Below are 24,716 nucleotides of genomic sequence, written 5' to 3' on the forward strand. Positions count from 1 at the left end.
GTCTAACCCCTGTACACCCAAAGTCCATTTTACCGTTCTACTTTAAACCCTCCACAACATCTCAGCTCAGCAGTGTCCACACAATGCACCTAAAGACTGATAGAACAGTTTAAGGCAGGTGAAGGAAAGAACAGCCAGGCATTAGAGCTGGAGATAAACAGTCCACTGATGTGTGCTGGGTGACTAATGCCCTGACGTCACATGAGAAACTGCACTCTCATTAACGATGTGGGCATAATGGCACGCCAGCACGCTCCTGCCTGAACGCCAAAGCAGAACAGAGGCGACATGAAGCCTGGGGCTCTGAATTGAGTGGGCAGTATGGAAAGCACACCATGAGAAGGTGACTATAATCTATTTGGATCCTGGCAGATTAAACCAATATAGCACTGATTTTTTACACGCCTCAAAAATACACTATATTATATACAGGTGTATATTATTATCATTATTATTAATAATATTATTATTAACTATTATTAATATTATTAATTATTGATGAGAAAAACAACATAATTAACAGTGTTTGTCACTATTTTGTGCCTCCATTTGTTTTACAAGTCATATTCCTCCACCTAGTGGTTGGGAGAGGAAGGACACACAAACATCAAACATTTACAGCTCTGAAAAAAATGAGACCACTTCAGTTTCTGAATCAGTTTCTCTGATTTTGCTATTTATAAGTATATGTTTAAGTAAAATGAAAATATATAAACTACAGACATAATTTCTCCCAAATTCCAAATAAAAAATATTGTCATTTAGAGCATTTATTTGCAGAAAATTAGAAATGGCTGAAATAACAAAAAAAGATACAGAACTTTCAGACCTCAAATAATGCAAAAAAACAACAACAAAAAAAAAAACAAGTTCATATTCATAAAAAGAGTTCAGAAATCATTATTTGGTTTTCATGCATCTTGGCGTGTTCTCCTCCACCAGTCTTACACACTGCTTTTGGATAACTTTATACCTTTACTCCTGGTGCAAAAATTCAAGCAGTTCAGCTTGGTTTGGTTTGATGGCTTGTGATCATCCATCTTCCTCTTGATTATATAACAGAGGTTTTCAATTTGGTAAAATCAAAGAAACTCATATTTTGTCCATATATACTGTATATATATATATATATATAAAGATGCCAACAACTTTTAACACTGGTTCCTTTTCAAAACTAAATATTTAAAATAGTTACATAAACACTATAAATGGTCTTAACATACATCAAGCTCTATTGCACAAGTATGAAACTTAATATCAGAAGTTAATATCAGATATCAGAATATTAGATATCAATTTACAATATATGTTATTATTGAAGCCATTAGAGGCATTACAGTATTAAAATTAGCCACAATTGTCTTCTTTCTCCAGTTAACAAATAAATACATTCAGTTTTTTTAGTGTGCTTTAAAATCATCCTTCAAGCTACGGTACAGTATTAATATATATATTTAAACAGGACTACAGCTAGTGCTCTTGAAGTTTATTTGCACCTCATATCCAGAGTTTTAGGGAGTTTTATTACTTTTTATTACTAAATAAATGATTCTGGACCCGGGACCCTTATTAAAACTTCTTGAAAGACGGGGCACTGAAGTAGGTATTTAATCACAGTTTTTTCCCCACCACAAGATAGATAGGCAGCCAATAAGGCACTTTTTCTCTTTTCTGCCCCTCTAGAGGGCACTTTAGCAATATCTGTACTTTGTGCTGGCTACTATTAATATGATATTATTATAATATTACTCAGGACCCTTATTGTATTAATGCCTGTTGTGAACATCTGGAGCCAAAACAATATAATAGAAGTAAAAAAGAGACTTCAGTGTGAATATTCAGTCTTTTATCCAAGATTAAACATTAAAAAAAATACAGAGCAAACTGATAAATCAAATTTTCAGCAGTCAGACAGCGTGTCAATGTACATCTTAGGCACAGTGAATTATATAAAATATAAAACTCATTAGGTTATTTAATCAACTTCATAGTCCAGTGATTGCTGTCTTGCTTTCTAAGGTCCACACACACACACACACACACACACACACACACACGCAAACACACACACACGGCACAGCGCCATGCCGGAATCATCGTAAATCTTCACGAAGAAGACTGGCGAAAGTGTCCCAGAGCTTCTCGGCCTGATTGGGCAATTGTGCGTTTATTCTGATACGGAGAAAAGTGTCCAAAGGTTCAGAGCGTCAGGGACAGTGTGACCAGGTCAAAGTTCACTCTCACGTTTCCTCGTCCTCCTCCGGGAGGCAGCCCGGGCACGGCTCCATTGTTACGGCCACGCCCATACCGCTCCGGCCCACCGGCATGTCCGTCACGTACGTCCACTGGTTGCTGGCCGGACAATAACACTCAACACTGGACAAGAAACCGCTCTGGTTGAAGCCACCTGGAGGACGAAGAGAACAGTCAGCGAACAGAACAGAGTAAGAGACGTTGCAATGCTCATTGCTACCTTACACCCTGTCAACACCCTGTTTATATTTTCACGCCTTGCGCCCACGCCATTAAAATAGCATCAGAGTTGAATGAATTAATCCACTCTGATGGGTGTGGTGGTCTGGAAGTAAGGTTATAGTGTCACATCAATGCAAAAATTCCAGGTGATAAAAATTAACCAGCGGGTTTTAACATTTTGAGTGTGTAAATTAACTTCTCGTGAGCACAAATGTGAAACTAGTGAGCAAAAAAAAGTGAATCGTGTGCACGCTGATGATTTAATTGAAATTGCTGATCTGAAAAATCAATGATTTATAAAGGAAAACCATGAAACTTATCGCAAATTATGTTCATACTTTTTTTATACCACTGTATGTAAGTCATACAATTTAATATTTGTCTTGTTCTTGGTAAGTAACTGTTGTTACAGTGTTGAGACAGTCAACAAGAATATCGTTATCTCAAAAATACCTTAAAATATAGTGATATTATTATTTTTTAAACCCGTATCGCCCACCTCCAATAAAGAATTAAAAAAAAATAATCAGAAATAATCAGTTAGAAAGATCTTTATCTGAATCTACAGTCAATTTCTGATGGAGGTGATGTAAAGGTGGTGTGTACAGGAATTTGGGAGGAAGTGATGGAGCGCACCGGCTGCAGCGAGCGGGTTCCCGGGTTGCGCTGCTGATTAACTCGTGAATGACTCTGCATTGTGCTCTGGCTGATAGGGAAATGGCCCTGTAATGAGAGGCTGGCCGGTTCAACGAGCAAATACAATCAACACACAAAGGCTCCATTTTCTCAGTAAATAACCAATTGTGAAACACAACAATATGTCACTTTGGATAAGGTGTCTGCGCAATGTGATAAATGAGAAAAAAAGAAAGAAAGAAAGAAAGAGAGGAGGCTGGGAGTTTGGGAACTGTCAAGATGGAGACAGACAACATGTTAATTCTGTCTGTGCTTAATCTTTCCTCTCTATCCATACACACAGCCTTCCACACACACACACACACACACGGCTCGTGTTCGTGAGTGACCCTGAAATGCATGTCTTAGCACATGTAGGCCTGTCACAATAATTAGATTATCGACTTATCGCTTAATAAAATATAATAGAAATGACGTCAATCATTTTAATAATCGTGTTATCGTCCATTGTGTTTGCCCTTACATTGTGACTGTGTGCATAGCCACCATGACCCTGTAGTGCGGAAGCACAGAGAGACACAATCACGCGTATCTTTATTAGAAGAAATGCCTTCTATCGACATCCAAAACTAACTTAAAGAAACCTAGTAACGACCCAGTGCGGCTCTATTAGCTTAACTGTTAACTTTAGTGTCTCTTAGGTTTGGTTTGCCTCAGCCTTCCTGTCACCATCAGCATATCTCTCAGATAAAGGCTGAGGCAGGGTCTTTATGCTGGTCCAATGTGGGCCAGCTGGGACAGACTGGGGCTGCCGCACGTCATGGTGTGTGTTACACCTTAGCCTGTGTCTGTCCAGTGTCTTTCTTTTTTGGTTCATGCTGTCCTGTGAAGTCATGTCTAGATGTTCATCTGTGTTATTGTCTACAGAGTTCCAGGTTTGCTTTATGTAGTTTGTTTCTTGGTTTGTTATTTTGTCATGTTTCCAAGCCATGTGCTACTGTGTATAAATACCCCATGTGCTCCTTTGTTCTGTGTCGTGCTTTATGTAACGGAGAGGAGGAGGCCGGATGCAATTGCAAGATGGTTTTATTTTCCACACGGCAAAATAAACAAAGAACAAAACACTAGGGAGAAATTAGAGATGGGACCGATCCGATACAATATCGGTATCTGGGCCGATATTGACGTAATCCGACAATCGGATATTGGGCGATCTTACATATCTTACGATCTTACCGATCCATATTCCAGTCCAAAGCTTGAGCTGAACAATAAACCCGCCATAACGTTAACACAAAACGCATCCCTGATCAGGATTCCAGTTTAACAGTTTCCCCTAACCCCCAGCAGCTTCAGTCTGCGGCTGACTGAGTAACTTTAGCTGTTTATCTACAAAAAAAGTCCATTATCTGGAGAGTTTTCACTTTGGAAACGCTGTACAGCAGAACGGTACACGTAAAGTCAGCGTCTGAGAGGTAAACAGATTAACACCAGCAGTCTGTTAGCCTAGCTAGCACTGAACTGACAGCAGCTGCATTCCGGTGTTGTGAAGGTATGAACTACAGACTGGAGTAAACTATATTCATAATCCACATATCCTATAAAACCACAGCTTCTACAAACACTAACCAGCACAAACACACCCATCTGTTATTAAAAAACAGTCATTAATTTAGTTCGGAAATACAGTTAGCATTGCCACTTAGCCGTTAGCCATCTCCATTAAGATCTGCAGTCTGTTAGCCTAGCTAGCAAAATCATTCCGGCATTGTGAATGTAATAAATAACTATCTTAAGTGAACTACAGCCATAATCCACATCTAATATCAAACCACAGATCCTACCAACCCTAACCAGCACTAAGAAATCAATCTGTTATTAAAAAACAGTGATTAATTTAGCTCGGAAATACAGTTAGCATCGCCAGTTAGCCGTTAGCTATTGCAGCTAATCCTCTATGCTACCTGTCAAAATAAAAGTCTCCTGCACAACCGTTGCAAAAAATGCCCTGAATTTAATGTTTAACGTATTTAATATTTTACTTTTTTTTATATTTAATAAAAATTCAAACATTTTATTTGAAAGGAAACTATTGTGTAATTGCATATGAAGTGTGTCAAATAAATGACTTTTGAATGCATTTACATTAAATGCACCTGTGGATACTCTTAAAAGGGCTGTGTGGTCTGTTTCAGCCTCATTATTTAACCTTAATCATAGTACTATTAATAAACTAAAAGTATCGGTATTTGTATCGGTATCGGCAATCTTATATCAGTTTTATATCGGTATCGGATCGGAGCTGAAAAAAGTGTATCGTCCCATCACTAGGAGAAATATAAAGAAAAGGAAACTAAAACAAAACACTATGAAACAGAGGAGAACTAGAAGACTGAAACAAACAAAAAATAACAAACCAAGAAACAAACTAAATAAACCTGGAACTCTGTAGACAATAACACAGATGAACATCTAGACATGACTTCACAGGACAGCATGAACCAAAAAAGGAAAGACACTGGACAGACACAGGCTAAGGTGTAACAGTGTGGGATGGACTCAGGCTTTCAAATTTGATTCAAGCTTTTAGTTAACAGCTGTGCTGAACTCATCATCAAGAGTTAATTAAACTTGAATTTCCTGCTCTTAATGAGCCGCAGAGCTACAAACGCCCAACAACTTACCGAATACGAAGAGTTTGCCTTGGTAGACGGTGACACCGTGTGCACTGCGGCAGTGCCCCATAGACGCCATAGGCTCCCAAACGTCTCGGGACACGTTATACCTCTCCATAGTGTTGAGTTGTGTTTGGCCGTCGTATCCCCCCACTGCATAGAGGTAGGAATCTATACACACCACTCCTGAAGAGACAGGAAGAAAAATACACTTATAAAGTTATAAAAATAATTTTCACCTTAGTATAAATATTAGTTAGTTGGATAATAAAAAACAAATCTAATGGAGGATTTAAATATTTACCTAAGCCACTTCGTACTGTATTCATAGGTGCTACATGTTGCCAAGTGTTGGTGTCCGGCTGGAAGCGCTCTACTGATTTCCACCGGTTTTCTCCATCGAAGCCCCCCACCACATACAGAGCGCCCCCGCAGGCTGCCACTCCAGCCCCCAGCCGGGACACAGACATCGGGGTCACGAACGTCCACCTGTTGGCCTCTGGATCATATCTGTGAAAGAAAATGTCAGAATTTCTGTGAATATCGGTGAATGACAGTGTCTTTTCCATACTCTACTGACTGGGGTATCAGTAGGGATGCACAGAATATTTGGCAGCCTAATATATTTATCTGAAAGTGTAAAAAATAATAGCAGAATGAGTAAAAAGACTGAAGAATTTGTACCAAACAACGTTTAATTTATTTTTTATTTTTCGCCATATAGCAGTGTTTCTGTCAACTTAAAGAGATGTCCTCAGCAGCGGTGGGCTGGCCCCTCTCCTGATCTGCTGTGTACGGAGCAGGGAGTGTGGGAGAGAGCCCATTTTCACACATTCACTCGCAAAAATGAGATAAAAAAAGAGCATTCAGCATCACTTATCACACTTACGTTTTGCTGCCCCTTTTTTTACCATATGTTATGGTACAGTTATGATTTGAATAGCACTGGAAAATTTATTTCAGGATTTATATTGCACTGTAAATGTATTGTGGTTTATTGGTTTATCTGCTGTTGTTAATTTCTTTTTCTTTAAAAAAGAAGACAAAAATATATTTAGGCTGTGTTTTTGCAGTGGTGAAAAAAGTGGGAACATTATAAAACAAAAACAGTCCAGTATTTGGACAGATGTTTCATTTTTAAATAATATCTTGAATATATTTTGCTAAATGCCAATATACAATTTATTTATTGACATTTTGTTTGCTAAATGTTGATATACAATACACAATATATATATATATATCTCAATATTCTTATCCTATAAGGTAATGACAAAAAAGACACTTTTTATCATTCAATGCTTATATATCCTGTATATTAGAGTAGCCAAGTAGTTCTAGCAGCATTTTATGTAATCAACAACTGAATAGCCATTTAAACAAGGGACAAATAAAAATACAGTGTGAAGCCGTGGAGAGACACAGGGAAAAGAGTCTGTTGGAGCAAATTGGAACGCAGCTTAATCTTTAGCGATATAAGCAATATTGTCTTTTCCTTTATCTCGCATGAAAATATATTGATATTTCTTAAAATAAAATATATCGCCCAGCCAGAGTTTCATCCCAAAAAATTAATTTCAGTGCATCCCTGCATAAATACCCATATTAGGACCTAACTGCTGTAGAAATTAGGGCGGAGTATCGAAATTTAATACCAAAAATGCACCGACCAAGTACCTAACAGGTGTAATAAGATTCAGTGCCTGTTTTCGAAACTATGCATGATTTTTTTTTTCCGATGTAATCCTGATATTTTTTAAAAAAGAACTCTTAAAACTGAAAAGCATAAAGCAGTAAGTTCAAATGTTTGTAGTTTAAGGGCAAGCAATGATTTTTGTTCTTAATAAAGCACCACAATCATGCTCACTGTCTGTTCCAACAAGATCCAGAAAGATGGTCTCTCCTGTTGACAGTACCTGAATAATATTACTCATGTCAGCTGTTTAATAATTTTTTTGGTTACAATTTAGAAAAAGGTATTGAAAAAAGTACCGACTGGGTATTAGCACCAAATTTAAAGTATAGTATTGTTAAGGAATGAACTGTAAACACTTAATTTTACCTTTGAATAACCTGTGAATGATAAGTGAAAGTGTCTTATTTAGACTATACAGGACTTGGGACCCGTCTCCTGACATCCATCCCAGCAGAGCTCGATAAAGAGCTTTCAGCACCAGTTTAACTACAGCATGCAGACACACCAAGTCCCAACTCAAACAGAACCTTTCAACAGGACCAGAATACGATCAGTCTGCAACTGATATGACATTTCCGCTCTGAGGAGTTTCTCAGAAGCTTCAGCAGCTGCTGACCGATGTGGCGGCTGTTAAGGGACTAAACTGAGGGGCACAGACAGCATAATTCCAGCCAGAGGGGTTTCAGTCCAAAGCTGAGCGTTTGGGAATGTTCTGGCTTTATCTGAATGAGTGAGGAGAACCCATTAACACGACTGAGCCAGTACACTGATTTTACTGACCACTCACCTAAAACATCAGTCTTAACAGTGTAAAATAATTGAATCAGTACAGAGCTACACTCACAGACAGTGTAAATATGCTCTCAAGAGTATTTAAACATACTGTACCAGTTAAACTTTGTTGAACACACCTTAACTTAAGTGTTTTTCTATTATTTAAAAATGTTATACATTGTAGCTTGATACTAAAATCATCCAAATTATGAAGAAAAATATATGGAATGATTTAGTACACAAAAAAAAATTAAACAAAGCAGATTATGTTTTATATTTTAGATTCTTTAAATGAGCACCTCTTGCTTAGATAACAGTTTTGCACATCTTGGCTGGATTTTGAGTCAGCTTTATGAGGTAGAGTTAACAGCTGTGCTGAACTCATCAAGAGTTAATTACTTAAATTAACTTCTTGCACTCTTAATATATGTTTGAGAGCATCAGTTGTGTTGTGAAAAGGCATACAGAGTTGGTATACAGTGAACCGTTTCAGGTCAGTCAATCTGAAAAATTTCAAGAACTTAGAAAGCATCCTCAAGTGCATTCGGAAAGACCATCAAAAACGCTATGATGAAACTGGCTCTCATCAGGACCGAGAGTTATCTCTGTTGCACAGGATGTAATACTATAGTTTAGTCTAGGGCTGCATGATATATCGTTTAAGCATCGTCATCGCAATGTGTGCATGCGCAGTAATAGTCACATCGCAGGACGTGCAATGAAACTTATGGCAATTAAATTAAACATGCCTTATTGCGATTTTGTTTTGATTCTTGACACAAGAAGTAGATGCACAGCGCTGTCTCTGTGTCTGTGTGAGTGACAGGCTGCTGCTGCCTGAGAAGCACGAGGGGGAGGGGGAGTATGGGGGGGGGTACATCCACATGGTTGGGCACGTGCTTGTAAACGTAGGCACGTGTCAAAAGCTGTGCACCTCAGTCCAGCACAGTTTTGCAGTGCAGATATTTCCAGTTTCAGCTGAATTCACGTTTTTAATCCCAGAAAAAAAAAAAAAAAAAACGCTCTTATTTACCGTTTTAAAAGCCTTTTTTTAAATGCCTGATTAAAGGACAGATTACTGTTGTTTTGCTGTTTTCCTTGGGTTTTGAGTGCTCAGTGCTCGGTTGGGGGCGGGGCTGGTGACATTATGGGCCATGCATTGTTTAACCCTTGTGTGGTGTTCATATTTTTGTTCCTCGTTTACTTTGTTACTTGTATTTAATTCAGCAAAATTAAGCAATTTTACATTAAAATGCTTTACACATGCTCGCTTCACCTAAATTGCAAGCAATATAAACACAGCTTACATGGTTAATATTTGCCCTTTACCTTTCTTATGTTAAATTTCTTTTAAAAAGTGCTACTCTTTTTTTGAATGAGTTTTTTAATAAAATGTTAAAGAAAATGAATTAAACTCAATATCTGAGTAGAAAATTTGTTTAGTTTCAAATTTACAAATGAAGCAATGTTTATTAGCGCTTGGCCAAACATACTGTATGTAATATAAATGTGTGTGTGTGTGGGGGGGGTGTACAGTGTGTGTTTATCTAAAATGTGTTTTGATATATGTTTTTCACAAAAAATGAGCCAATGCCAATGAGTTTGAGTTAGAAAAAATATTTTTTTAGTATCATTTGATGAAAAATGAAAACGGGTCCCACAGACCCGAACACCACACAAGGGTTAATATTGTGATATATATCATCGAAAAAAGAATATTTGCAATGTAAAAAAAATTCAATATCATGCAGCCCTAGTTTAGTCGATCACATATATATATATATAATTTTTTTTTACAAAAAGAGCAGATGTAGTGTTACATTATATAAAGAGGTAACCAGTGCCTCAGTCAGCACACCACATACATTCAGGCCCTGAGGCAGCAGCGATGGTGGTGTTCATTTAGCTGTGTGTGTGTCTGTGTATCTTAAAGGTGGTTTAACTGGAAATACTTTATCCTGAGTTAAACAGTAAGCTTGAAATAGCCCCCGGGAGCGGAGGCCTGCGCTCCGTATGACGAGAGGACACGGGCGCAGTTAAGCAACCGCTCGGCGGGGATATAGCTCATGTTACATTACTGTATCAGACTCCTGATCCGCCTTTCATCACCTTGGAAATGTTTTGACTTGGGATGTGCTCCCGCTAGCGCCGAGCCCCGTCTGCTCTCGTTCAGGGAAGTCACTGCAGACAAACAGGCTTCAGGCTGCTCTGTTTCATAACCCCAAAACCGACCGCAGCGGCAGCAGAGAGAAAGAGAACCGTCAGGGTGAGCTTCTGCTCAGTCCTGCCAGATCTTAATACCAAAATAGGTGACGGTGGTTCTGGAATCATGCTGTTGTTCTCTCTCTCCGGGCGTGTTCACCCGCCAACTCCTGTTCTGTAAGGCCGGGTTACAGCTGTGTTCTTTTTTATTTTTTCCAAGAACAGACAGAGAACTCTGGAAAAAAGTGCGCAGAACGAGGATGACAATGCAAAATCTTATCTGCGATGCGATGCGGCCCGCGGCTTGACCCGGCGCTCGCACGGTGTCACCCTGGCAGCAGTTCATAAAAAAATAAGGGCGGCGGAGCGTGAAGTGCACTTTATGCAAGACGGTCGTTACATTTACTGTACACAATGCCTCACTCTGTGCACACATTATACTACAGGGCTGCTGTTCTCTCAGATGGCCTCTCAGCTTCTTAGCTCTTGAATAGAACAGTGAAAAAGCTAAAGCGGACAGCAGAACCAGTGGTTTGATATGTTGCTAAACAATTTCGTACAATACTTCACGGCATATTTGGTACTAAAGAGGATAAAATACTCCTAAAAAAGGAAATCCTAGTAATTATTTTTATTACTATGGAATTCCTGACGTTTTACATTTTTACAAAATTTAACAACCAATATTCTTCACTATGTATTCTATTATAGATCCACCATGCAGTGTACTTAGGCAGTAATTTTAGTAAGTCAGATTAAGGGGGGGTGAGTTTTAGGGAGTTTAGAGCACCTATGTACCCACTACTTTACCCAAAATCACTTTAATATAGGGTTTTGTGTTTGTTTGCTTCTGCACAAATAGCAACAAAATGAACGACTGCAGAAAGCTCATGCACCTCCATGTGGGCATCTGAATCTCCTAGGTAACGAGAGTCACGTGCATGGTGGTGCATATGGTCAGAAATCTGGTGGTGTGTAGTGTATCATGCCCGATCGCGTAGTGTGTGCTCTCTATATTGGTTCAGATTCAATAAAAAGGCGTAGTGTATCCAAGGCTTAAGCAACCACTGTCACAAAAACTTGCAACACCTCAGCAACCGACACCTCTACCACAGCAACAATGCTATACTGGAATCACACGCATTCTCCAGATTATCTAATCTAATCTGGACTAGAATGGAAGCAAATGTGTGTACCAAAAACTACTGAACTACTGATTTGTTCCCAGAACAGTACACAAAAACTCAAAACACCCAAAATATGAATAATATGTAATATTTAAAACTACATTGTTGAACCTGACAAGAACCTTTCAGACCTGAATTATGTTCCTGCGATGGAAAAATATGCTGTTTTCTGTCTGTGATGCCAAAAAAATAACACACTACTATTCTAATATAAAATCATTATGAAAATAAAATATATATTTTTTATTTCTAAGCATGATAAAAACGTGTTCTAAATAAAATAAAATAAAAATATTCCTAAACATGATAAAAAGTGTTCTAAAAAACATAAAATAAAAAGATTCCTAAACATGATAGTGTTCTAAATAAAATAAAATAAAAATATTCCTAAAGATGATAAAAAAAAGTGTTCTAAATAAAATAAAATAAAAAGATTCCTAAACATGATAAAAAGTATTCTAAATAAAATAAAATAAAATAATTCCTAAACATGATAAAAAGTGTTCTAAATAAAATAAAATAAAATAATTCCTAAACATGATAAAAAAGTGTTCTAAATCACAAAAGAATTAGTGATAATGAGCTTGGATGACTTTGCCTCATTTGTTCTGTAGTGCTGATATGCTCTAATGTCTGAGTTGCTGATTTTTTTTTTTGTCCACTGCAGTGGGCGGGGCTAAGCTACTGTTTCATTGGCTGGTTTATGATCTATTCTGAAGTACAACAGGTCTCAGTATGTGTTCTGTGCAACAAAATATGTATATGTCCATTGTAATTGATGCAGGGTCTGAAAAGACTAAGTAATTTTGTATATAAAATACAAACTATCGTCAAATACATACCTCTCCACCGTGTTGTGATGCATGGACCCATGTGACCCGCCCACAGCGTAGATGCTTCCGTCCAGCTCCCCGATGCCCACCCTGTTTCTGGGTGTGTTCAGTGAAGCTAGCTGGGTCCACTGGTTGGTCATTGGGTTGTAGCAGCACAGCGCCTCCGAGTCCACGTTGCTCTGCAGAGAGAGGTTGCGTCCCCCCACAGAGTAGAAGAGCCCGAACAGCACGCAGGCCCCCAGACCACTGCAGGGCGTGTCCATCTCCGCCAGCTTCAGCCACGCTTTCCTGTGGGGGTCGAAGGCTTCCATCGAGGCCAGCGACTGCTGGTTGTAGCCCCCAGACATGTAGATCAGCTGGTTGCCCCGGAGCGGCGTGGGGGGCAGCGGCTTGCGGAGGGTCATCTCTTGGAAGATCTTGGACAGGAAGTCTTTGCAGGAGTTGGCTTTGCTCAGGATGGGGCAGGACTGCAGCTGCCTCTTGAGAAACTTGGCTGGTAGGGCGTAGATGTGGACAGCGTTGAGCAGAGCGTGGAAGTACTGGGCGCGACCCTCCACGTCCCAGCGCACCCAGTCGATGCAGGCCTTGTAGACCTCGGTCTCGCAGAGCACCTTCAGGCTCTCCTGGCTGATCAGCTCCAGCAGCTGGCAGTGAGACAGGCTGAAGAACTCCTCCTCTTTGATCACCTGAAGGAAAGAGAACACAAATCATATGGCTTAAATTTGAGTGTTTAAAAGAAACTCTAAAGTTACTTTATACTTTAGTGATCTATTTTTAAGTGTTTATTTATTTTATTGTTGATTGTTGATTATGGCTTACAGCCAATTTAAACACCCAAAAATCAGTGTCTCAGAAAATATTAAGAATATTATATAAGACCAATTGATATTTTTGGCACAGTATGGGCAGTGTGCCAAGTCCTGCTGGAAAATGAAATCCGCATCTCCATTAAAGTTGTCAGCAAATGGAAGCATGAAGTGCTGTAAGATTCTGGAGGAAGAGTGGAGAGACAGTCCAAGCTGCTTGAGGTCTAGTGTGAAGTTTCCACCAATCAGTGATGGTTTAGAGAGACATGTCTGTCATCTGCTGGTGTTGATCCACTGTGTTATATCAAGTCCAAAGACTTAAATGGAGATGCGGATTTCATTTTCCAGCAGGACTTGGCACACTGCCCACACTGCCAAAAGAACCAATTGGTCTTATATTATATTCAAATTTTCTGAGACACTGATTTTTGGGTTTTCATTGGCTGTAAGCCATAATCATCAATAAAAAATAAAAAATGGAGAGTGTGTGTAGAAACAAGAAGGTGGTGTTAATGTGAACTTTTTTTTATTTTAACTGTCTCTCAATCACTTTTGACTCCTTGACACCCACAGGTCCCTTGCTCAGTGTAGTCTGAAAGGATCCAGAGTTACAGAACTAACTACCTAACACTCCATTATCAGGGTCTCTCTCTCTCTCTCACCTCACTGAAGTGAGTGTTGATGTACTCCCGGCTCCGCTGGTGAAGCTCCACACAGCCGATCTCCTCTGCGAAGCGTGAGATCCCGATCACGTTGGAGGCCTCCAGGTTTTTGACCAGGAAGTCACAGCACGCTTTGGCCACGTCCTCCATCTGGTAGCGCATGGCGCCCAGCAGGACGTGCAGGACGCACTTCTCTCCCACCGTGAAGCGCGAGGTGTAGGCGTAGTTCACCAGCCGCTCGATCACCGTCGGGCACACGTCCCTCAGGGTTATCTCCGAGGCCTTGCACTCCTTGAAGTTGCTGGTGAACATGGCTTTGAAGTAGGGGCTGCAAGCAGCCAGCACCAGTTTATGTACCTGCAGGATATAAATACACACACTGATCATCTGTGATGGATATAATAACGTCCAAGAACTGATAATGTTGACCCCTAGAGGTGTAGACTAAAGACCCTTTGGGTGTAAACCAAGGCATTCAGAGCGTTTTGGACTGCAACATACTTAAATGTCTTCTTTTCTTAAAATGAAAAGGCTTTAAAAGCTCTCTTATTAGTAAAGTAATCCAAAAAATGATTATAAAGTGTGATCATTAAAGTGTTAATGCACGCTAGGGGTGTGCCATATCGTATCGTATGTGATAATATCGCCAAAAATGTTGAATATCGTGAACGATATTATACCCTGAAATATCGTGCCATATCAGCCACCACCATTAGCATATCAGGGTACTACTTTTTTACTGTTTATTTATCTACTAGAGACCAGTATCATTTATTTCACATTAATCCTGGATATATGGAGATATATATAGAGTGCATTATTAGTTTCACGAAATTCTGCATCATTGACCTCTATTATAAATCTGATAAAATTCTTTTTTTAATATCTCAGTTAGCCATATTATATCTAATGCAATAATAAAATTCAAAATATTTTTCTAATTCAGTGTTTTGTCATATCGTTAAAAGTACCGTAATCGTGAATATACCATGAAATATCGTGATATTATTTTAGAGCCATATCGCCCACCCCTAATGCACACAACCCAATTTGGAATCAGTAACACATTTTTTTTTTTTACGGCACCAAGTTTGACCCCAACTCCCGCCATAATCTGCCCCGTCCCGAACAATGCACAGATTTTTTTTCTGGAGCGGTTTGCTTGTGGTGAGAATGTGATCTGGTCTTGATCCGACCCAGCTATCAAATATACTCCTTTTTTTCAATACTTTAAACAGCAAATCTCCATTCAAAACACTGTGCAATCCAAGACTGCCTATACAAGATATACCAATCCTATCATTATCAGAATTTTTGGCCTCCCAAAATCAATATCAGCCCCACAATGTTCACACCAATAAAGCTCTTCTGCATGCAGTAAAACATACCGTGCATCCAGTTCTGTTTTTTTTTTGTTTCCTCAAACTGTTAACCTCAATTAAGTCCAGCTGACTCAGCCTAAACTGAGCAACTGCTCCATAAATCTCTTATCTTGCTGACTCTCATATTTCTCGTGAGGCGACCCTTGAAAGCTCTCACCTTGAAATCCACCACTCTGTCTTTGTACGTGACGTGAAGCACCAGGTCGCAGAGCAGGCCGTGGTGCCGCAGCTCGTCCATGAGCTGGAAGGCTCTGGAGGGGTGGCTCTCGATGGTGTAGTCCAGATAACCGTGGCCCCTCATGGAGGGCACCACGATGGCCGAGAAATCCTCATCTTTGACGGGCCTCTTCTTCCTTGGACATATCATTCTCTGAGGCCGGAGGTCTGAAACACGCTGACTGGGGATATACTGAGCGGGTCGGAAGAGTGGTAAAGAGTCTAGACCCAACCGCGAGTGGTGAAGAAATACAAACACAACTGGTGATCGCTGGGAGACGGAGAGCCGTGCTTCTTTTGCCTGGTTCCGACGCCATCGTGGCAGAGTTCCCTCTCAGACCAAGTGGCCATTGCTGAATGATGAATATGGTTCGAGCTGCTGAGAAACGTGTCACATCGACGCCAGTCCTGACCTGTCTTCTGTGTTGCTCTCCAAACATGGGCTGAAAAGAAAGTGAAACACTTGTGAGACAGGAAACCACACGTCTTATTAGAGTAATCCTCCCAACAACACTATTTGCCCTTGCCCAATTACAAAACATCAGTGTCGAACCTAAACACTGTATTGAATTTCCAGTACAATGGTAATAAAATAATGGCAAGGATAATGGTAATGTTTCAGAGCAACCAAAAAAATTTAATTCATTAAAAAAAATAAAAATAACGGTTTCACAATATATCACAGTATTTTTTCATTCTTATTTTTTGCATGACTGGGCTTTAATATAGGTATATGTGAGTTACTTTTTAAAAAAATTGAACTCAGGGTGGCAGCATTCAAAAGGGCAACCAAGTTGATGACATGACCAAAAAGTTTTGCCCTTTTCCTAGAGCTTGTGTCTAAAATTGCACCACTTTCTGCCAGGCCATGCAAATTAGTATATTATTGAAAAGTTTCTTTATCACAGTAATTCAGTTAAAAATGTGAAATGCATATATTATATAGACGTATTACACACAGAGTGATCTATTTAAGCTTATTAAGCTTAAGTTTATTTCTTTTATTGTTGATTATTGATTATGCCTTATAGCTAATGAAAAACTCAAAAATCTGTGTCTCAAAAAATTGGATAACCATATAATATATATATATATATATTCCAGCAGGACTTGGCTGTAAGCAGTATTGCATCAACAATAAAGAAAATAAACGCTTAAAATAGATCACTCTGTGTGTAATACATCTATATAATATATGAGTTTCACATTTTGAATTTTGAACTGAATTACTGAAATAAAGTAACTTTTTATTCTAATTTTATGAGAGATGCACTAGCATATGTGTAAAGCTTTTCAAAACTGTCATAAAGCATCAACAAGTGCTATATGTTGGTGTAGACTTGTACAACATAGAAAGTAGACCAAAAAGATCATATTTTTACTTTAAAGCTCACCTTCCGCGAAAATCCGATTTTTCTTGTTTTTTGTGGAATACAGTAGGTCTCTCCGAGTTGAATGTGTACACCTGCACATTAAACTGTTTTGCAGCCCCCATTGTCTGCAGGAGCTAAGCAAAGAAATCCCCCCTCCCCCCCTCCGAAAAACGGGTGAATTTTGAATTATCTTTCTGCCTACGTAGGCAGAAACTCACAGACCAGCCCACCTTGGCTCGAGAAACTCCCAGAGGCGGAGCTGAAGCGACGCAACATCACCGCTCATCAGTTAGGAGGTGGGAGGCAGTGAGCGGCAGAGCGGTGGAGGGGCGTCGCAGTGCTCCAAGCCAATCAGAGGAGAGATATTTGCATGCTGTTTGCATGTATGAATATTCATGAGCAAAGCTGGAATCCGGTCATTTTGGACACACCCCTAAAACAGTCCATTAAAAAAGAGCTATACAGAGACACCTGAGCACTTTTTTTTTACAAAAACGGCTCACATGTCATTCATTCATACTAGAGACCACAACTAGACATTTTAAAATGAAAGAAAAAAACGACGGAAGGTGAGCTTTAAGGAAAGCTCTAACTGTTGAGTCTGAGTCTGAGCGTAATCCTATACACAAAGAGCCATGCACGGTTTGCTGAATCACGTTTCACTTCCCTTTTCCTTCCCATTTCTCGAGTTTTCTTTCCAAAACCATCAGCAGACCACACCCACACGCACAAAGGTAACTGCTGATTTGCTGAATTTAATGACCAGTTCGCTGAAGCACCGCCTGTCAGAGGCCATCGCACCAACTCCACCTCCTCTGTTCACGCTAATACAGTGTGCTCTGCAGCTTTACTCAACCTTCCCCTACCCACTGCACCACCACCACCACCACCCTGCGCTCTTCAGCCAACCCGTCAAAGTTTGTTCCCCTGGGTTATATAACTTATTTGCAGAATGTTAAAGCAAGCAGAGAGACTTTGAATCCTGCACTGTTCACTACTGCCCTATTGCCCCAAATAACTCTGCTTAGTTTAGCTGACCACTAACAGACTTTGGCTTCCAACACAAACCACATCAAACCATATTTTTTGCACTATTAAAATCCTTTTGCACTTAAAAACCTTTAATTTTTCCAAAAAGCATCAGTGCACATTATAATCCAGTCAGGTTTTAAGGAGCAGTAAAGCCACTCCACTAAAGTACAAAGTTATACAGGAGTTTCAGTTTAGTTCTCCAGCACTAAAGCTGGAGCAGTATTAGCATTAGCTGCTAACCGTGCTAAGAACTAGCTCTTTTGACGTTCAGAGGTGAGTATTATTGACCTGTAGCCTGCTGCTAACCCTGGCTAGCACTGCTGGGGCAGCATTAGCATTAACTGCAGTAACCGCGCTAAGCGCTAGCTCTTTTTTTCCGTTCAGAGCTGAGTATATCAGACTGCAGTCTGCGTGTTTACAGAGTTAATACAAGCTACGTGGCACAAGCTGCTAGCTAATATCGCCCTGGCTTACCAGAAGTAAGCGCTGTCAGATGGCATTTACATTCTGCTAGCACTAGCGATTAGCGAAATCTGGAAATATAGGCTTACTGTAGATAAATGTTAGCACTTTATTCACACAAATAAACAGTTTTCAGCAGAGAGAGATAGATTCATTTCCAGCGTATGATTGACTGTTTTTTTCGTATTACAGTTTTGTTTACTTAGCTTAGCTTTACCTAACTTAATCACCCCCCCCCCAACCCCGAAGCGACAAGAACAGCTGAATTAGAAGCAAAACATGGCAACACCCTTTTTTTACTAGTGTCTCATTGTGTGCCTTTTAATCCGGTGTGCTTTATGTATTAAAAACAGAACAGAAAATAGATGTTAATTGAGAGTGCGCCTTATAATGAGTATAAAAAATATGGTAATTCTAAATACAACTTAATATTTATTAACACAATCAAATAATATGTGTAGGATATTGTCCAAGCCAAATCCTGTTACTGGTCAGTGTCAGCCAAAATCTAATAAAAATGTTAAAAATGTTACAAATTTTAAAAGAGCTATTGGTAGGGCAATTGTGAACAGTGCAGGAAAAAACAAAGCTATTTTTAGATGACCTGACGTTCAGCAAATAAGTTATATAACCTGGTGGAATGGTGGTAATTATCAAATGTAATATGTAAACCAATTTATAATTCCGTTTTCATTTGCAACACTCGCTCTTTTCTTAAAATGACCAAAACAATGGTTATAAAGTATGATAATTTGTCGTATGATACTTTTAGGCGTAGATTATTGGTCTAACTATCTTTTAATTCAATTTGTTTAAAAAATACCTGAATGTCTCTTTAAAATACAAAACTATGGAAGTGTTTGTATAGATTTTTTTTTTGCCACACTGTTAAAACACTAAAGAACAATTAGAAAATGTTACCAAACATCCTGTGTAAAATCCTGTGTTTTTCCAAATCGATACAGTACTGCAAAATGTAATATCTTACACTGTTAGTTATCGTAAAAATGTCTGGGACAATAAATCAGCCAAACAAAAAAAAACAGTTATTGTGACAGAGACAAAGCCAATATATAAAAAATAATTAAGGCTAATTTTTTTGCTCAAGACTATCTAAAATAATCTGGTGCTTGTGAGGCATTTGTAACCATGTTTTCAGTAATAACTTTCTTTAAGACATTTTTAGAGGCTGTAACACTTTAGAAAGCTCTAGAAAGTTCTAGAAAGTCTCTGTTTACACTCATTCAAAACTCATTAGGTTCCTCCAGGTTATATAACTTATTTGCTGAACATCAGGGCCGCTGAAGAGACTGTGCTGTTCCTGTCCTGAGCTGTTCTCTGCTGCCCAACAGAGTGTTCCAAGTGCTGCGCTCACCCTCAGAGCATGCTTATCACAAGACACGCCGGCCGCCTGCCACGACTTCCTGTGGAACCGTGGAGCCCCCGGCCTCCGCCTGCCGTACAGACTCAGTGTGTCATGTGCCCTCACAGCTCATGGACTTAAGCTGGACTTAAAGGAGCGTTTAATACGTGCAGAACTGCACTGAGTGTACTAGTTCTGCACCTCGGGCGGATTATTATTACTCATTAACTAACCTGAGTGAGCCCACCACGGCCTTTCTAGAAGGTGCAGAAAAGAAAGTAAACTTTCATCCCGCTTCTAACACTTGCATTTGGCAATGAACCTAGTTTTCCAGGTTTATCAGCAGCTGAACTTTAGATTTTCTAGATAAAAAACTGCATTCTAAGCTTTAAAATGTCATAGACAGTGTTTACAACTATCTACCATATTTTTGGACCCTAAGGTGCACCAGATTATAAGGCACACTATCAATGAACGTCTATTTTCTGGTCTATATTCATAGATAAGGTGTTCACGAAGTCAAACAAACACTGGATGTTAATCTACACAGATTTCTCTCTTGAAAACTGTTTATTTGGGGGAGTAAAGCGCTTTCGTTTATTTACAGTAAGCTTAGATTTCCAATATTTTAAGGGTTTAAGGGCGAGTTTTCAGTGAAGTTTCTCCAGGACTAAGGCTTGGTGCAGCAGCATTAGCATTAGCTGCTAACATCAGCGTTAGCGTGACATAAATGCAGCCCGATAGCACTACACTAAGGAACCCTGAGTGTTCTGGTAACCTAGAGCACTATCAGCTAGCAGTTCGTCCTACGTAGCTTGTTTTACACAGCAAAGATGCAGACTATTAAAAATACAAATGACACTGCTGCTTTTGCTGCAGCTCAGCCAATCAGATCCCTCTCCTGCCCCGCTTCTAAACCCATACATCACCCAGTGCCACACCCAAATAAGTTATATAACCTTTTGGAATGGTGGTAATTATCAAATGTATATGATATGTAATATGTAAACAAAGATATTTAGGATTTTTTTGGTCTGCAAAAAATTAAAAGGATTTAAAGCTTCCTTGTTAGTAAAGTAACTGAAAAAAAAAAAACGGTTATAAAGTGTGATTAGGATAGGAAGCTTTTTTATCTTAGATTACTGGTCTAAGTTTCTTTTAATACAATTTGTTCGTAACTATCTATACGAAATTTCTTTAAAATTTGAGCTAAGGGGGGAGTCAGCTAACATCGGGGGGTTTATTGGACCTTTAATTGAAAGGAACATTAAATGAGCAGGTGTCCCAATACTTTTGTCCATGTAGTGCATTAGCACTGGCACACTTTTTCCATATGGGCACACCCCTTACAGTTCTAAAACTTCAGACGTTCTTCTTACTATGCGTGTCCCGCCTCTTCGTCAGTATCCGGTTCTCTGACTCTGTTTCTGATTCAGCTTCTCTCTGAGTCATGGAATTCCTTCTGCAGAGGTTTTCTTATCTGGGGCAGTAGAGATGCGTGTCTTTATGAGGGAAGATGATAGGCCTATGCTGATTAAGTGCACAAGAAGGTCAGGTTTGCTGTAGGTTTTGGTTGCTATGCTGTTGCTAGGGGGTTTCTAGGAAATCTCAAATAGTTGCAATGACGTTGCTAAGAGCTTTCTAAACGGGATACGACACAACTGCAAAGTTGCATGATTTAGTTTAGTGGTTGCAAGGGTGTGGCTGGAAGGGCAACTAGGGCAACGGACAGACAGAAACTCTGTTAGCAAAAAAATAGGTATTATACAGGTATTATGATTCATTATTGTAATATATCCCAATTGTTCAAATCTAATTTTAGCAAAACTGTCAGAGTATATCCAATCAGAACAGTCGGATCTAATGACAAGAGAGTGCAATATTGTTATCTAGTGGGCGGGGTTTAAACACAAAACTAATATAAAAACTAATCTAATAATGAAAAATCAATACTGTTATTTTGAGTAACAATACAGTTAAATAATAACCCATATATTCGTACACCCCTACAAGTAAGTGTCACAAAAAAACCCCCCAGCAAATTTACATAAAGCTATAGGCACATTTATTAATCTTTATTATAATTTTAGTAATATTTAATAATTAATAATTTAGTATATTAAGTATTAAGTAGTTTAGATTACCCTTAACTCAGTTTGATTTGATTCATTTAATGAATTTAATTTAATTTAAATCTAAATGTTCATTTAAATACAAATTTAAGTGAATTCCATGTTTTTAATACATATATGTTATTTTACTGAATTAACTAATCATTTGTTTAAGTAACTTAATTAGAAAAAAAAAAAAAACAGAAAATGATATTTTTTGTTGTTTTTGTTCCATGCTACCACACCCTCTTTGAAGGACTAAATAATCTTTATTATTGTTAATACAAAATGAGTATTAAAAAGTGCGGCAATTGTGTATATACATTACTTAAAATTTATACAATAATGAGCTAATACTAAATATGAATATCTTCATTTAAACTTAACACTAATATTAATTAACATAAGTGCTAAAGCATTTGCATACTTATTCCAGCTAATTAGCCAATTACAGTTGAGCAGTTTAGCTCCACCCATTCACAGTGAAGTTATAAGGAACGTTTCTGATCAGACTGCTTTTAAATGGAGCAACCAATCAGAGCAGAGCTCATATAATGTTCCCATTTAACAGCATTAAAGGTACAACAGTAAAGACACAATGTTCATTTCCTAAAAATGAAATCTGGCTATTTTTAGTCCATTCTAAGCACAGGAACAATGACGGCTATAAATCCATTAACTGGTAACCTGAAGCCGGGCAGGTTGAGTCAGTGTGAGAATGGCAGGATGTGTTTTCTGTGTTTGACTCTGGCATCCCGTGAGGTTTATTTGAATATCAGATGCAGGCGGTGACGCATCAGTTCTCAAGAAAAGCCCGAACCCTGCAGCCTCGCCTTCTCACAGTCGGCCTGAACTGGACTGGGAAACTCTCTCCAGACTGGATCCTAGCCAGCGTCCTTCACTGGGAATAATCTAAATAAGTCCTGGGGGATTAGCTGTTCAATCGTAAGAGCTGTACTGTGTGTACTGTACTGAGAAATGCAGAGGAAGTGATGCCAGATTGACTCAACATCGTCTGATACTTGGTAGCATTCTTCATGACGGTGGTGAATGGAATCAGACGTCTAAAAAGTTTATCGCCTCTAAAATCGTCATACTATAGAAATTATTACAAATATATTGCTTATTGTCCAATATAATAATAATGTGTTTTATGATACTTTTACTATTCACCCTTTATCTATTATATACATAGAACATTGTATTCCTCATATTTAATATTTTTTTTCACAATCATTAAAACTTGTGCTAATAAATATAAATATGAACCTTGTGCCTTTAAATATATTGTTTTTACTGGGACGCACAGAACTAATGCAGATTTTCTCCACACAAAGCTCAAGGCAGGCAAAACGAATTAGAATGTATCTAAAGATGTCAACAAACTTAAAGCAAGAATAAAGAAAAATACAATTAGCTAGATAATCGAGCTTGTCCTTTCAAAATTTCTAAGAAAAATGATGTCCACATATGAGGACTTTAGGTTTATATTTCGATAGAACACAATGAAGTCACAATTAGTAATGATGTGCAAAACACTGATTTTGTGCCTTAACTGAACACAGCAGCATTTTTTTTTTGCCTGAGGGCAAAACAAAAGTAGAAACAACAATTGCGCCCCTTTGAGAAATATGGCTGATTTGAAGTAAAAAAACATTTACTGTTTTTATTGTTAAGCATTTTATATTTTATGTAGCGACTTAAAAAAAGGCAGCTTTGGACAGTTCACTTTACTTACTAACTGTTTTATTTTTCTTATTAACAATAAATAGTAAAAAAAAAAAAATACTCACAGGCCTGCCATAATTCCTGGCCCCTATCAGCACATTTTTTAAGAAATATTAAGTGGTGAATATCTTTACAACGAAACATTTTACACCAAATCTACAATGGTACAGTTTATGTACGTCTCAAGCACTAATTTGTGGAAGTAAATTAATATACAGATGAATCGCCCCTTTAAGGTGTACTAAGATTAATGGCTTAAGACTTAAATAACATTTGAAGATATATAAATGTTATAGCAGAGACAATAAGCACAGTATTTGACTTTGTGCAGACACTTATTGGAATTATCCCGTTCCACCTTAAATGGTGCAGTAGTTAGATTCTGACGCCAGTAGTTACATTCACAGCCTCAGGCGTCAGAATGTAGCTACTGCACCACTTAAGGTGGAACGGAATAATTCCAATAAGTGCATGCACAAGCATTAATAATGCAACTCAGTGAACACAGATCATATTACTCACAGCTTGCCAGTTCCTTCAAAACTCACCGTGCACCAGAAATCCCAGTATTAAACTCCTCTCCTCTCCCAGTTAAACTGGAAACCAGTAAGCGGAACCAAACGTCCACACCGGGGCTCGTGCCGCACCGCTGTCAGTTTGCTTGACCCACCTTTCCGTCTGGCTCGCGCTCTCCCCTCGATTTCGACATCAGCATGACTGTGCAACTCGAGCTCGCGCTCAACTTCAAACGCCTACGTCAGCGAGTCCGAGCCCGAGCCCTAGCGCGAGTGCGCGCATGCACGCTAAAAACAACACGAAGTTCAACAGCGACAAAACGAAAGTGGCGTTGTTTGATTGTTTTTTTTTTTTTTTTACTTGTTTGCTAGTTTGTTTGTTGGTTGTTTGTGCTGGATGCTGGTAAGAAGTTTTTGCAGCGACTTGTTTTGTAGTTTTCTAGTTTTGTAGGCTAAAAAAAAACTGCAAAAGTAAGGAAAAATGCGATATGTGGGTTGCCAGGTCTATTAAAACAACACGTTCCCCAGGCAAATGCATGTATTCGTCAGTTTGCCAGCAGATAAATGTCGATTTAGTCGCTTAGTCAT

General features: G+C 38.8%; 1 protein-coding gene across 1 annotated transcript; it reads right to left on the reverse strand.

Annotated features, from left to right (window-relative positions):
* Positions 1–1,829: 1,829 nt before the first annotated feature.
* keap1a (kelch-like ECH-associated protein 1a) lies at positions 1,830–24,340 on the reverse strand. Its single transcript, XM_015606203.3, has 7 exons — positions 24,162–24,340; positions 15,486–15,987; positions 13,947–14,303; positions 12,488–13,164; positions 6,091–6,296; positions 5,796–5,972; positions 1,830–2,407 (listed from the first exon to the last, which is right to left on the reverse strand). The coding sequence occupies exons 2-7, from the start codon at positions 15,693–15,695 to the stop codon at positions 2,241–2,243; spliced, it is 1,794 nt and encodes a 597-aa protein (XP_015461689.3). The 5' UTR covers positions 15,696–15,987; positions 24,162–24,340; the 3' UTR covers positions 1,830–2,240.
* Positions 24,341–24,716: the final 376 nt, after the last annotated feature.

This window comes from Astyanax mexicanus, chromosome 8, assembly GCF_023375975.1.
Source record: "Astyanax mexicanus isolate ESR-SI-001 chromosome 8, AstMex3_surface, whole genome shotgun sequence".
Taxonomy (NCBI): Eukaryota; Metazoa; Chordata; class Actinopteri; order Characiformes; family Acestrorhamphidae; genus Astyanax; species Astyanax mexicanus.